The 12,626-nt window shown below is 39.1% G+C and overlaps 1 protein-coding gene across 1 annotated transcript in view; it reads right to left on the bottom strand.

The window, feature by feature from the left end:
- Positions 1–2,076, bottom strand: part of LOC121920022 (fibrinogen-like protein 1-like protein) — a 5,499-nt gene extending 3,423 nt beyond the window's left edge. The window contains exon 1 of the mRNA XM_042447174.1: positions 1,996–2,076. Coding sequence (XP_042303108.1) covers positions 1,996–2,007 — 12 coding nt within the window. The 5' untranslated portion in view covers positions 2,008–2,076. The remainder of the gene's footprint in view (positions 1–1,995) is intronic.
- Between the last annotated feature and the right edge of the window lie 10,550 nt (positions 2,077–12,626).

Genomic DNA, 12,626 nt, shown 5'->3' with positions numbered 1-12,626 from the left:
TCCTCTTTAAAATGGTTTCTATAAACCATCAGTATCTCCATATAGGAGATTATCATGCCAGCTTTTATTCCTGCACTAGGCTGGGGATGTAAATCCACAGGGACGGATTCTATCACACAGCTCCGTCCCTGGGCAGAACTTATCCTGTTCTTTAAAAAGTCTGAGAGAAGTCTGAATCAGGTACAGGATGAGTACTGCCCAGGGACAGAGCTATGCAATAGAATCCATCAATAAAAGTATAGTGTCTAGATCAAGGGAAGTAATAGTGCCACTCTATTCTGCTTTGGTCAGGCCCCACCTGGAATATTGTGTCCAGTTCTGGGCACAACAATTAAAAAAGGATGTTGAGAAACTGGAGCATGTCCAAAGGAGGGCGACTAAAATGGTGAAGGGTCTGGAAACCATGCCCTATGAGGAACGATTTAGGGAGCTGGGGATGTTTAGCCTGGAGAAGAGAAGGTTAAGAGGTGATATGATAGCCCTGTTTAAATATTTGAAGGGATGTCATATTGAGAAGGGAGCAAGCTTGTTTTCTGCTGCTCCAGAGACTAGGACCCGGAGCAATGGATGCAAGCTACAGGAAAAGAGATTCCACCTCAACATTAGGAGGAACTTCCTGACAGTAAGGGCTATTCGACAGTGGAACACATTTCCTTGGAGAGTGGTGGAGTCTCCTTCTTTGGAGGTCTATAAGCAGAGGCTGGATGGCCATCTGTCGAGGATACTTTGATTGAGATTTCCTACATAGCAGGGGGTTGGACTGGATGGCCCTTGCCGTCTCTTCCAACTTTATAATTCTATGATTTTATTCCTTCTTTTTGTTTTTTTAACCGTTTAATTTAACAGTTGTTGCAACAGATGAATCAAGTAGTAGCCAGGCTAAGTGATTTGCATTTAGTTCCCACCAAAATCTCATTAACATCAGTGAGACCTACATCATGATTATTCATTTCATTTCACTAGGAGTTGAAATTAATGAAAAGCTCTTTCACACTACAGAAATGCAGCATGGTGATTCCACATTAACTGCCATGGCTGCATCCTGTGGAATCCTGAGATTTGCGGTTTGGTGAGGCACTAGAGCTCTCTGTCTGAGAATTCAAATGCCTCCTCCCTAAACTACAAATCCCAGTATTCCATAGGATGGAAACATGGCAGTTACAGGGGAATCAAAGTATTATAAATGTGTATGTGAAAAGACCCTAAATTACAACACTGTTTTATACCTCTTAGACATGGCTATTCAAAAATAAATTCCATTGCATTACATTCTATAGTTCTTACTCCCTGATAAGTAGCCTTCATACTGCAACCAAAGTCTGGACTGGATTTATCTGTTTAAGCAGAACTGATCACCTCTGCTGTAAAAGTGAAACCACTAAAATATTATAATATTACTTATTACTAAAAACCAATTCTGATATCCACTGCTTGAATTTTTGCTAGAAAGACACGAGATTTGCCTGTTCATAGTGCCTGAGGTGTACATGTTAAGTTGTTTTCGTTTTTGTTTTTTGCTGGAACATGCTTTTCAAAAAATCAAAATGCAAATGAAGTGGACCAAATTTAATTTCTGAAATTATCATTTTGTAGTTCATTGGTTAAAAGTTGTAGATCTCCAGCATGGCATAGTAGTTTGAGCATTAGACTATGACTCTGGAGATCAGGTTTGGTCTCTGCTGAGCCATGGAAACCTACTGGGTGACCTTGGGTGAGTCACACACTCTTTGCCCTGAAAACTCCATGATAGGATCACTTTAGGGTCACCATAAATCAGAAACTACTTGAAGGCACACACCTTCAACAAGTTCATACTCAGAAAGAATAAATATTTTGCTAGTTGATCAGTCCCTCACAGCAAACAATCCCATTACAAAGCATTCATTTTAATCATTTAAACATTCCAGTCCTCCCTACCTACTGTAAGTCTTAGTTCATTAGACATAGAGTTAGGTCCCCACTTCAAATAACAACACTAAAGTTATCATCACTTACCTTGTTTGCCATTGCTACAGATCAAGTAAATCAGGCTGCAGGCAGCCAAATGTCCAAATGGCACCAAGCAACTGCAGCCTGCCTAATAAAAAAATTGATAGTTTGAGTCAGTCAAAATGCAACTCTGTCTACAAGGATACAATTAATACCTTCAATACCTTAAAATGGAAGTGTTGTATTTTCCTTGCCCCTGTCTTTCTCTTCCTTTTATTTAATTTTGGATTATAAAAGCTTGACGTTAGGCATTAAACTTTGACAAGATATATAATTTGCTACTACTTTGATCAGTATTTGCTGCTCAGTATGAAGCTCCACCGACCAATTGGGGGAGGGGGATGGTTTGTTGTTGTTGTTGTTGTTGTTTTAATCAACTAGACAGTTATAAAAGTGGCATAGAAACTTCATAATTTTTCAACATATGGTACTCAAGATAGAATCCTACAGATCAGAGATCACCCATATTATTCTGTTCTTTACATAGAATTATTTTGGGGATGGGTTTGTAAATTGTCTTTCTCTTAATACTATGCTCTCTAGAATTGTTTTGAAGAAGAGAAAATAATTAAGAAGCAAATCAAGGGGGGGAGGAGAGATATTAGAACTTACCTTACTTACTGTTACTGGATAGAAGCCTGAATGATCTGAAGAAGGCTCCTCCAGAAAAAAGCCATTTTGCTTATATGCTAATATTTTAAACTGGGATGGGCTGGCAGAGCAAATAATTTATTATGGATGTTTGCACAAAGCGATATTGGATGCCTGCTCATGCACGAACAGCTTGCGGATGGGCAGCTGTGGGAAATATAATCTGAAATAGTTCCTGGTGCTTTGGGGTGTGCCCTGTAATCTCAAAGTACCATAAAGTGTAATGGATCACCTGTGTTTGTTGGATGAGGTTATCCTTCTGTCAACACAGTCAATGAGACCTAGGAGTCATTCTTCAAGACAGATGTCCACCTGTGATTCTCATTTGGTTAATAACCTAAAATCCTGTAAGGAAGACATACCAGTCGCCATAGCTCCTCAAACCGCTAATGAATGAGCTATTTCAAGGGAACCTTCTCTTGCTGTCACTTTCACATCACTCAGAAAGTTCTTGCTCTTCTACAATACTTGAGCATGTCAGTCCTTGTGGAGCCAGCATGGCGTAGTGGTTTGGGTGTTTTACTAGAACTATGGAGACCAGGATTCAAATCACCACTAGGCCATGGAAACCCACTGGGTGACCTTGAGCAAGTCACACCCTCTTAGCCTAAGGGGAAGGTGATGGCAAAACCACTATGAAAAACTCTTCCCAAGAGAACTCTGTGACAGGTTTGCCTTATGTTTGCCATACATCAGGAACAACTTGAAGCCACGCAGCAATATCAGTCTTTTATAAGATGTATGTAGGCACTGTAAGTGACTGTTCTGAAGATCAGCTAATTTATTTGCTTAAAAATATTTATAAACAGCTAAGAGCTGAAAATTTCAAAGCAGTATAGAACACTAACAAAATACAAAAAAAAACCCAAAACCATACAAATAAAATATTATAGGAAATAGATGGTAGGTTGAATGACACACAAGGCTTACAGAACTAAGTAAGTTTTCAACAAAGATTTGAATAAAAATGGTTGGAGCAGGCTGAAGTAGACAAGGAAGAATATTCCACACAATGGGTACTGCTGTGCTAAATGCTAAGCATCATTGAATTGTGGAGCAGATCTCAGGAGCTTGTGGCACCACAACAGGGGTGGGGTGGGGGCTTTCCGAATGACCTCAAGGAGCAAATGGGTCCATAAGATGGAAGTTAAGTGTAAATAAGATTACAGCCATTATTTCCATACAACCCCAAATCCGCACATAAACATACACAATGGTTTTCCTCTAGACCAGTGGCTCTCAACTTTCCTAATGCTGCAACCCTTTAATACAGTTCTTCATGTTGTGGTGACCCCCAACCATAAAATTATTTCAGTTGCTACCATTGGAAATATGTGTTTTTTGGTGGTTTTAGGCAACCCTTGTGAAAGGGTCATTCGTCCCCCAAAGGGGTCGCGACCCACAGGTTGAGAACTGCTGCTCTAGACCGTCTCTTAGCAATTGTGGGGCAGGAGGAGGAGGACATCGTACTGTAAGCTGAAAACAAACCAGAGTTTTAATATGTAGCAGTATGATCTCCTGTTCACCTGGAAGGGTCAGTATCTTAGTGGCAAGGCATATTCTTTGCATGCAAAAAGTCCCAAATCCAATTCCTGGCATCCAAAGTAGGGAAATCAGAAAGATACGGTCCTGACACTTTCCTCAGATCAGTAATGAGACTTTACATGCTGCTGTGTAACAATGATCTTTCACCATACTCCCCTAACTACAACTGAAGTATCATTTGGAGGAAGCTGATTGTTATAGTGATATAAAACAGTGCCTAAGTTGTAGACTGCTGAGATTTTGAAGTCCCTTTCCCTAAAATGCAAATCCCTGGGTTCCATAGGATGGAGCCATAGCAGGTAAGAATGGAATTACAGCTCTATACTGTGGGTCCTTGGTATTCACTGGGGTTTGATTCCAGGACCCCCTGTGGATACCAAAATCCATGGATGTCCATGCTTGCTTTTGGAAATACTTAAGTACCATGGATGTCTAATGGTGTAGAACCATGGTGTCCCTTATATGCAATGGCAAAATAAAGGTTTGCTTTTTTGGACTTTTGAAAAATATTTTAAAAATATTTTTCAATTTTCAATTTAAAATATTAAATTTAATATTTTAAAATATTTTCAAGCCAAAAATGGTTGAATCTGTTCATTCAGAATCCATGGATATGGAGGACTGACTGTAATTATGTAGCTTTAAAGGATCCTTAGCCAATTAGCAAACTTTATTCTATCAAAAGCATAAATATAGGTGCACACCACATGGGCAAAAGGAATTCTCTTTCTAGTTATACACAGACTGGCATTTCCTGAACATATGATAAACTGCAAATTCTTGACCCTTGCTATTACATCCATAACAATAAAGTGGTTATGTTCATAGTCCTCTCTGCTATATTTAAAATTCTTTGACTAAAGAAGGTGGCCCATATTCTAGATTGGCTACTTAATTATGTAGCTACCCTACTTACATAGCAAAGTAGCATCTCCCAGCATGATCTGGCCTACCCTTATTTACCAAGCAGCAGCCACTGTGTGTAATGAGGGGAGTATCTAGTCTCCTCTCAGTTGGGACTCTTCCCTCCAGCAATTTCCAGTGTGACAGTGTCAAGCAGGATCCCTCTTGTAATTCCTCCTCACACTGGAGATCACTCATAGGAGGAGGGTGGGAACATGAGTCCCCTGCATCCTGATGGTTTCGAGAACAGACCATGGTAACTCACAATGGCTGCTGCATGGTACAGTATGTCAGGGCTTACCAGGCAAGTTAATAGGGGTCATGAACATGAATCAGTTATGAATGTGTAACTCTAGATTATGCATTCATAAGTGTGATCCTGAATGCCAGCCAATTCCCCTCCATGATTTCTTATTTACACCAAAAACTGCCTTTAGTTCAATGTTCAAAGAGTGAGTGACTTGGTTTCAAGAAGTTATAGACATAAGTTTAATCGGCCTTTAATTCTGAGCAAGCAATTTAAAAATAAAACATTTTCAATATTTCACATTTTTAAAATTTTCTAAAGAGGTTAATCTCTTGCATACTTCCTGTAAAGTCTGGATTAAAACTCACAGCATATTCACATCCCACTAACATGAGATCTATCAGCCACTACTGCTTTTGGAGAAGAGAAAACACTCCCCTTATTTTACTTTTTTCAAATCTAAAAAGCACCATCAGACCTTTCAATGTTTCCTTGTAATACATTCCAGTGCCTGAAATGTTTTTGTTTTTTAACAAATTTATTTTGTCTCTTTTGATTATCCTTTTCTACAGTTTTATCAAATGGCCTATTGAAAGCTTATTGAAATTGACAAAGGTATACTTACAGATCATTTTACTTGAAAAACATATGCAGACCAGACTTGGTTGAGATATTTGCTGCATGCTACCACCTTTCCTACATCTTCAAGCTGACCCCTTCTGCACTTAAAGGGATCATGTAGCGAGAAATATTATTTCCAACCATGTTACAACCCTGTCATCTTAGGCCAAATCACAGGAAGATACTGCAGATATCTCCCCTTTCTTTAATTTCTGTTTTTAAAAATAATTGAAAAAAGGACTGGAAATAAACCAAACTGGGAATATTGTATGTGGGAAAGGATTTAGTCCAAATAAATAAATAAATTATAATGGGCCCTTGGTACCCACTAGGGTTTTGTTCCAGGACCCGATTCCCCATTGATACCAAAATCCTTGGATGCTCAAGTCCCATTAAATACAATGGCACGGTAACATGGTGTATAAAATTTATATAAAATGGCAAAATCAAGATTTGTTTTTTTGAATTTATATATTTTTACAATATTTTCAAGCTGTGGATGCTTTAATCTGTGGATTTAAAAAATCTGTGGGTTTGGAGGGATGACTGTATCAGTGTTTGTGTGTGTGTGTGTGTGTGTGTGTGTGTGTGTGTGTGTGTGCATGGTCCATTAGGAAACATCCAGTCACTGTATCTATGTGTCATTCAGCATGGTCCATAGAAATTAAGCACTTTTCTCAGGTCCAAGCCTGCAATAATGCAAACAAGCCTCTGTGCTTTAGAAACATTTATTTTGACCATACTGCCTTCTAGGGGTATACTTAAAATAGTGCACTGAGTATCACTACTCTGGCATCAATGACCATAACTGTGAATTAAAGCATAAGGAATCTGAAGAATCTGAAGCTATGCTGGCTTTGGATGCTATCACACGGGAGGCAAGAGTCATGAAAACATGATTAAAACATGGTAATCGGGGGGGAAGATTATAACAAAAACTTCAGTTATTACCAAAGGACATGCCCATTACAGTTTACGCACAGGACACAGACAGAAGAAGCATGCAGGGGTGTGATAATCTTCCCCTTGATTGTGCTAATACCACATTTTAATCATGTTTTCATGACTCTTGCCTCCTCCATGTGATAGCATCTTTTGTCTTGGATAACAGTAAAAAAAATAGTAGAATGATTTAAAATTAACCATTATAAATGCATTGGTTTTAAGGACATGTTAGATTTCTTCTCAGTCTGACAGTTAGACCATCTGCATAAATGCAGAGTGCCAGATCTCACCCAGTGGCATTAGCCAAGATGTGTTTCTTAACAAGAAAATACTGTAAAATCCTAGTCCACTAATTAATTATGACTGAGTATTTTTCCCAGTTGAAGGAAAGCAAGAATAGCCATTTGTTTCTATGTGGGAGCAGTAGAAATAGCCATACAGCATAATTTAAGACATTCTGTAGGCCTTTCAGAATGTGTTGCAAAAGGATACAGAATGAATTTGTGGGAAAGGGTATGATTAAAAGTGGACATTAGTAATTAACCTTAAAATGGAATGGACAATATATGACTAATGTGTGACTTTTCTATCAGTCTCTAGGGCAGGCCTACATATCATATGGCCCAGGGGCTACTTGTGGCCCGCCAAAGGATTTTGGGTGGCCTGCAAAGATATGGAAAGAATTCAAAGCTCCTTTGCTGCCTGGCTTTCTCCCAAGAAGAAAGGAAGAAAGTAAATAAAACAGGAAGAGGAGAGAAAGCAATGAACACTTGCAAGATATTTTGAAAACATTAATTTCAACAGTATTCTGGAATACAATAGATTGCTGACAAGAAGTGTAATACATCCCATTAATCAATAACCAGTACTGTTTACTGTTGTAAACAGTAAGAAAACTTTAAAATCTTAAAAGTATATTCCAATGTGTACCACTTAGCAAAGTAATTTTTAACATTAATGTGATTTCATGATAAACAAAAATCTTCAGTAACAAGTGTAATTAATTGATATTAATTGAAATTTCCCTTGTTTATAATACGGTTTATGTACAAAACAATTTAATCATTAATGATACCTTTACTTGGAAAGTGAGCCATTAAAAACCTATCTGCAGCCCAAAGAAGTTTAGCCTATTTTAATTTTGGCCCCTAGCTACTGCCAAGTTGTGCAGGACTGCTCTAGGGCAGTGATGGAGAACCTATGGCACGCGTGCCACAGGTGGCACTCAGGCCCCTCTCTGTCGGCACATGTGCCGTCGTCCCAACACAGAGTTTGCCAGAGTTTGTTACTAGAAAGCCAGAGGGACATTGCACTTTGCAATAAATAAGTGGGTTCTGGATTGCAGTTTGGGCACTCAGCCTCTAAAAGGTTCACCATGACAGCTCTAGGGTATCAATATGTGAACAATGAATGATCTTGCATGCTACACATTTAGCAACCCCAGGTGTTTATTGCTAGACTTATCTGTTTAGGGTAGGCAGTCAATACCATTTTGTTTCTGCTGTGTTTTTGTGGTAGAACCAGATTTCTCCCTGTGATACTAGAAGCTATTGTTTTGTCTAGTCCTCTGTACTAAAGCTGATTGCTATTGACCATAAATTCCTATGCTCAATATGTTCCTAAGAACAGTCACTTCTGCCATCAGATGTTCTCCTATTGTCTAACACATTTGGTAAGACACCTCACCCAACTACTAACTATGTAAGGGTAGTACTCTCTGGTCTACATTTTACCAACTTGCCAACAACATTATGGATGACTGCCAAAAACAAAACTGTTTGTATCCACAACTTGGGAACTACTTATGAACCACTGTGAGAAGAATTTACTGTGGTAAAGCTGAAAATAAACAAACTAGTCAACCTTTCTACCTAAAGCTAATCTTGCTTTCCTGTACTCCTTCCGTTTTATCATCAGCAAGCTTGAATATCACAGCTAGTTAAGATATAAACAGATAACAAAGAAACAAAAATACTGGACACAGACCTACTTTTGACAGGACCCTTTGTGATAATGTCCAACTTTGAGTGCATGTAAAACTCTATGAGACATCACAATAACAGTGCCTTTACCATCTACACCTGCACCACTCGCCTTAGATGGCTTCTTCTCATTCACTGAGTCTATGAGCACATGCCAGATTACATTTGTGCTGGTCTGTGTTGTTGCAAAGAGGTGAAATCTTGTTGGCATAACCACAGACTCTGGACGACTGGGCCATTGTATTTTCATAGGCACTAGTGTACTTTCCCAGGGTACTTCTGCCAGTTGGCACCCTCCATGATGACATGATAGAAAAAGCAGACAAAGGACAACAGCTGCAGCTAAATCAACATCAGCAACAGTTTGGTCAGGCTGCTGTAGTATATCCATTCTAGAAACACCTCCCCATGACCCTGACACAGAATCAGACTATGTCAAAGGCTTTCCCCCATAACCAATAATACATTTTAAAAGGCAACATGAAATTATATACACACACGCGCGCGCGCGCACACACACACACACACACTACACAAAGTGTATTCGTTTTCTTTAAGGTGAAAAGACAAAACAAAACTCCGAATAGTGAAAATTAAACATATCTAAGTAGTCATGTAGCTCTTGTCATGCCAGCAATCTATGACCTATTAAAAGTCAGGCATCTTGAACCAATTCTCTAGATAATGACAGCCCATCTGTCACCTAAAAATATGAAGGCCCAGATTAAAAAAACAATAAGAGAAAACTATGGGGGTCAGTTAATATACTATTTATTTTATTATTTTTATAGACTGCATCTGCCCTCCAGAAATAATCCAATTTAACACCACTGCTATAGAATTCTGAGAACTGTAGTTTTGTGAGACATACAGCCTTCTGTGTCAGAGAGCTCTAGTGCCACAACAAACTACAGTTCCCAGAATTCCATAGCATTGAGCCATGGCACTAAAAGTAGTGTCAACCTGGATTATTTCTGCAGTGCGGCTGCAGCCAAAATGAAATTATACATAATACATTTGATGTTCCTATAGCAGCAGTGTGACTTCCAATCTGTTCTTTCCACTATTAATTTTTAATTGTTTCCAGGGAAAAACAGGAAAAAAATTATCTGTAAGATACACAGCTTTCTATGATTGTTTATTTGAGTCTTGCATTGGCCACCAGGAGATGCTGCAGAGCCTGCTGTACTAAACTGACTGCTTCACTACTGCACTTGCTTAGAGTGGTTTTTATGTTTCATCAGTGGAGAGAAAAAACATGACCTGTCACAACATGTCACCTAAATTGCCAATGGACTTCATCTCAATTCAGGACTGATCAAGCACAGGAAATGATATGTTATATGCTTCAGCAACACTCCCCAATGAGTGAGTAATTCTCCAATCACAAATTCCAAATTACAATACATAAATTGGCCATTTGTTTTAAGGGTGCTCACCAAGGGTCCGGCATGGTCCTGATGCTATGCTTCTAGCAGAAACTGGCAGTGGATATTGGTACCCAGTGCAAACTATAGCAATTTCTAAGGTTTCACTGATCAACCCACACATTTTTTGAACATTTCAGACACACTGGAAATGTTCCACCTAAGGTGGAAATTTACAGGAGAGACACCCAGAAGGAGAGCAGAAGAGACACATGTTTGAAAAGGCTAGACTGAGTAAGACAGAACATTGGACTAAAGAGATGTGAGGCACAGGCACAGTGGAGATTGTTCTTTGCTAAAGGGAACTGCATCAAGTGTTTGGTGTTTTAAAGTGTGGGAGACAGAAGAAGGAAGGAGAGATAGACTTATCGAGGAATCATACAATGAGAAACCAAAACAATTTGGATTGAGAGCTAATAGATTGAAACAAAGGCTTAAACCAGACATATCTCTCTGGGACAATACTTACTAATAACAATTTTGATTGCTCAGAGAAACAATTCTTATTTTAGCTCATCTCTGTAACCCTGTGTAGGACAGTCTCCTCCATCAGCTTGAATTCACTGTGACTATTTTCTTCCACACTGAGATCAAGATTAATAATAATTATTTTTTTCCATTACAATTATGAATGAATTCAGTTGGGGAGTAATGAAACGTCTTCTTTTAAATCTGAAGAAGTATGTCACTCTGTTGGGTTAAAATATAAAGAGCAACCTGAATTTGAGGTTCCCTTCCATGTATACAATGACGATCACTAGCTGAATACAGAACAGGAATAGTGACAGATATCACAGTGGAGGAATGTAAACTATGGGTGCATGTGCCTTCAAGTTGCCTGTTAACAAGGTGACCCATTAATTTCATAGGGTTTTCTTAAGCAAGATATACTGAGAGGTGGTTGAAATATAGCCTATGGTATCTGGTATTCATTGGTAACTTCTCATCCAAGAGCTGAGCAGGACTGGCCCTGCTTAGCTTCCAAGAACAAACAGGATCTTATGCCTTTAGAGCAGTGATTCCCAAACACTGGCCTTCCAGGTATTTTGGAATTTAACTCCCAGAATCCCAGACTATTGGCCAAGATGGCTGAGGCTTTTGGGAGTTGGAATCCAAAACACCTGGTAGAACTGAGTTTGGAAGTCACTGATTTAGGGTATTTAGATCCATGTAAACTAAACAGACACCTAAATATTTGGGACCTGTGTAAATTCACAGATGACATTAAATTATACAGGGTATTAAAACAAAGAAAGGAATTGTGAAATTAACTGCACTCGAGTCAACCTCGACTCATAGCAACCTTCTGGATGAGACATCTCCAAGATCCCCTGTCCTCAACTGCTCTGCTCAAGTCTTGCAGGCTCAGACCTGTGACCTCCTTGATCGAGTCTACCCATCTGGCACATGGTCTTCCTTTCTTTCTATTGCCCTTTACCTTTCATAGCATTGTTGTCTTTTCTAATTAAGCATGCCTTCTCATGATGTGGCTAAAGTACAACAGTCTCAGTTTGATCATCCTGGATTCCAGAGAAAGTTCAGGCTTGATTTGTTCTAGAACTCATTTGTTAGTCTTCTTGGCCATCTGCAGTATCCTCAGCACTCCTCTCCAGCACTGCATCACAAATGAACTGATTTTCTGCCTGCCTGATTTCTCCACTGGGGAATACAATGGCTTGAATAAGTCTCACTTTAGTATTCAGAGTTATAACTTTGCACTTTAGGATTTTATCTAGTTCTTTCATAGCTGCCCTTCCCAGTCCTAGTCTTCTGATTTTTTGACTGCAGTCTCCATTCTGGTCAATGTTTGATACAAGGTATGGGAACTCTTTGACTATTTCAATTCTTATGTTATCTAGGAGGAATTATTGTAGATCTTCCATGGTAATTGTTTTTCCTTTCTTAAGCCTGCCTTGGCACTTTCTGCCTTAACATTCTTCAGTAATTACTCTAGGGCCTTGTTAGTTTCTGCCAATAATGTTGTGTGTCTGCATATCTTCGGTTGTTAATGTTCCTTCCCCCAATCTTCATTCCTCCTGCTTCTGATTCTAAGCCCGCTGTGCATATGACATTTTCTGCATACAAGTTGAATAGATGGGGTGATAATATGCAACCTTGCCTGATCCCTTTAGCGATTGGAAACCATTCTGTTTCTCTGTATTTTGTTCTAGCAGCAGTCTCTTCTCCTGAGTACAGGTTATGCATCAAGACTATCAGATGTTGTGGCACTCCCATTCCTCTAAGAGCAAATCCATAGCTTTTCATGATCTGTGCAGTTGAAGGCATTGCTTTAGTCAAAAAAGCACATGTAGATTT

The sequence above is a fragment of the Sceloporus undulatus genome, chromosome 1 (assembly GCF_019175285.1).
Source record: "Sceloporus undulatus isolate JIND9_A2432 ecotype Alabama chromosome 1, SceUnd_v1.1, whole genome shotgun sequence".
NCBI classification, from domain to species: Eukaryota; Metazoa; Chordata; class Lepidosauria; order Squamata; family Phrynosomatidae; genus Sceloporus; species Sceloporus undulatus.
The sequence above is the reverse complement of the archived record's forward strand: the minus strand, read 5'-3'. Positions and strand labels throughout refer to the sequence as shown.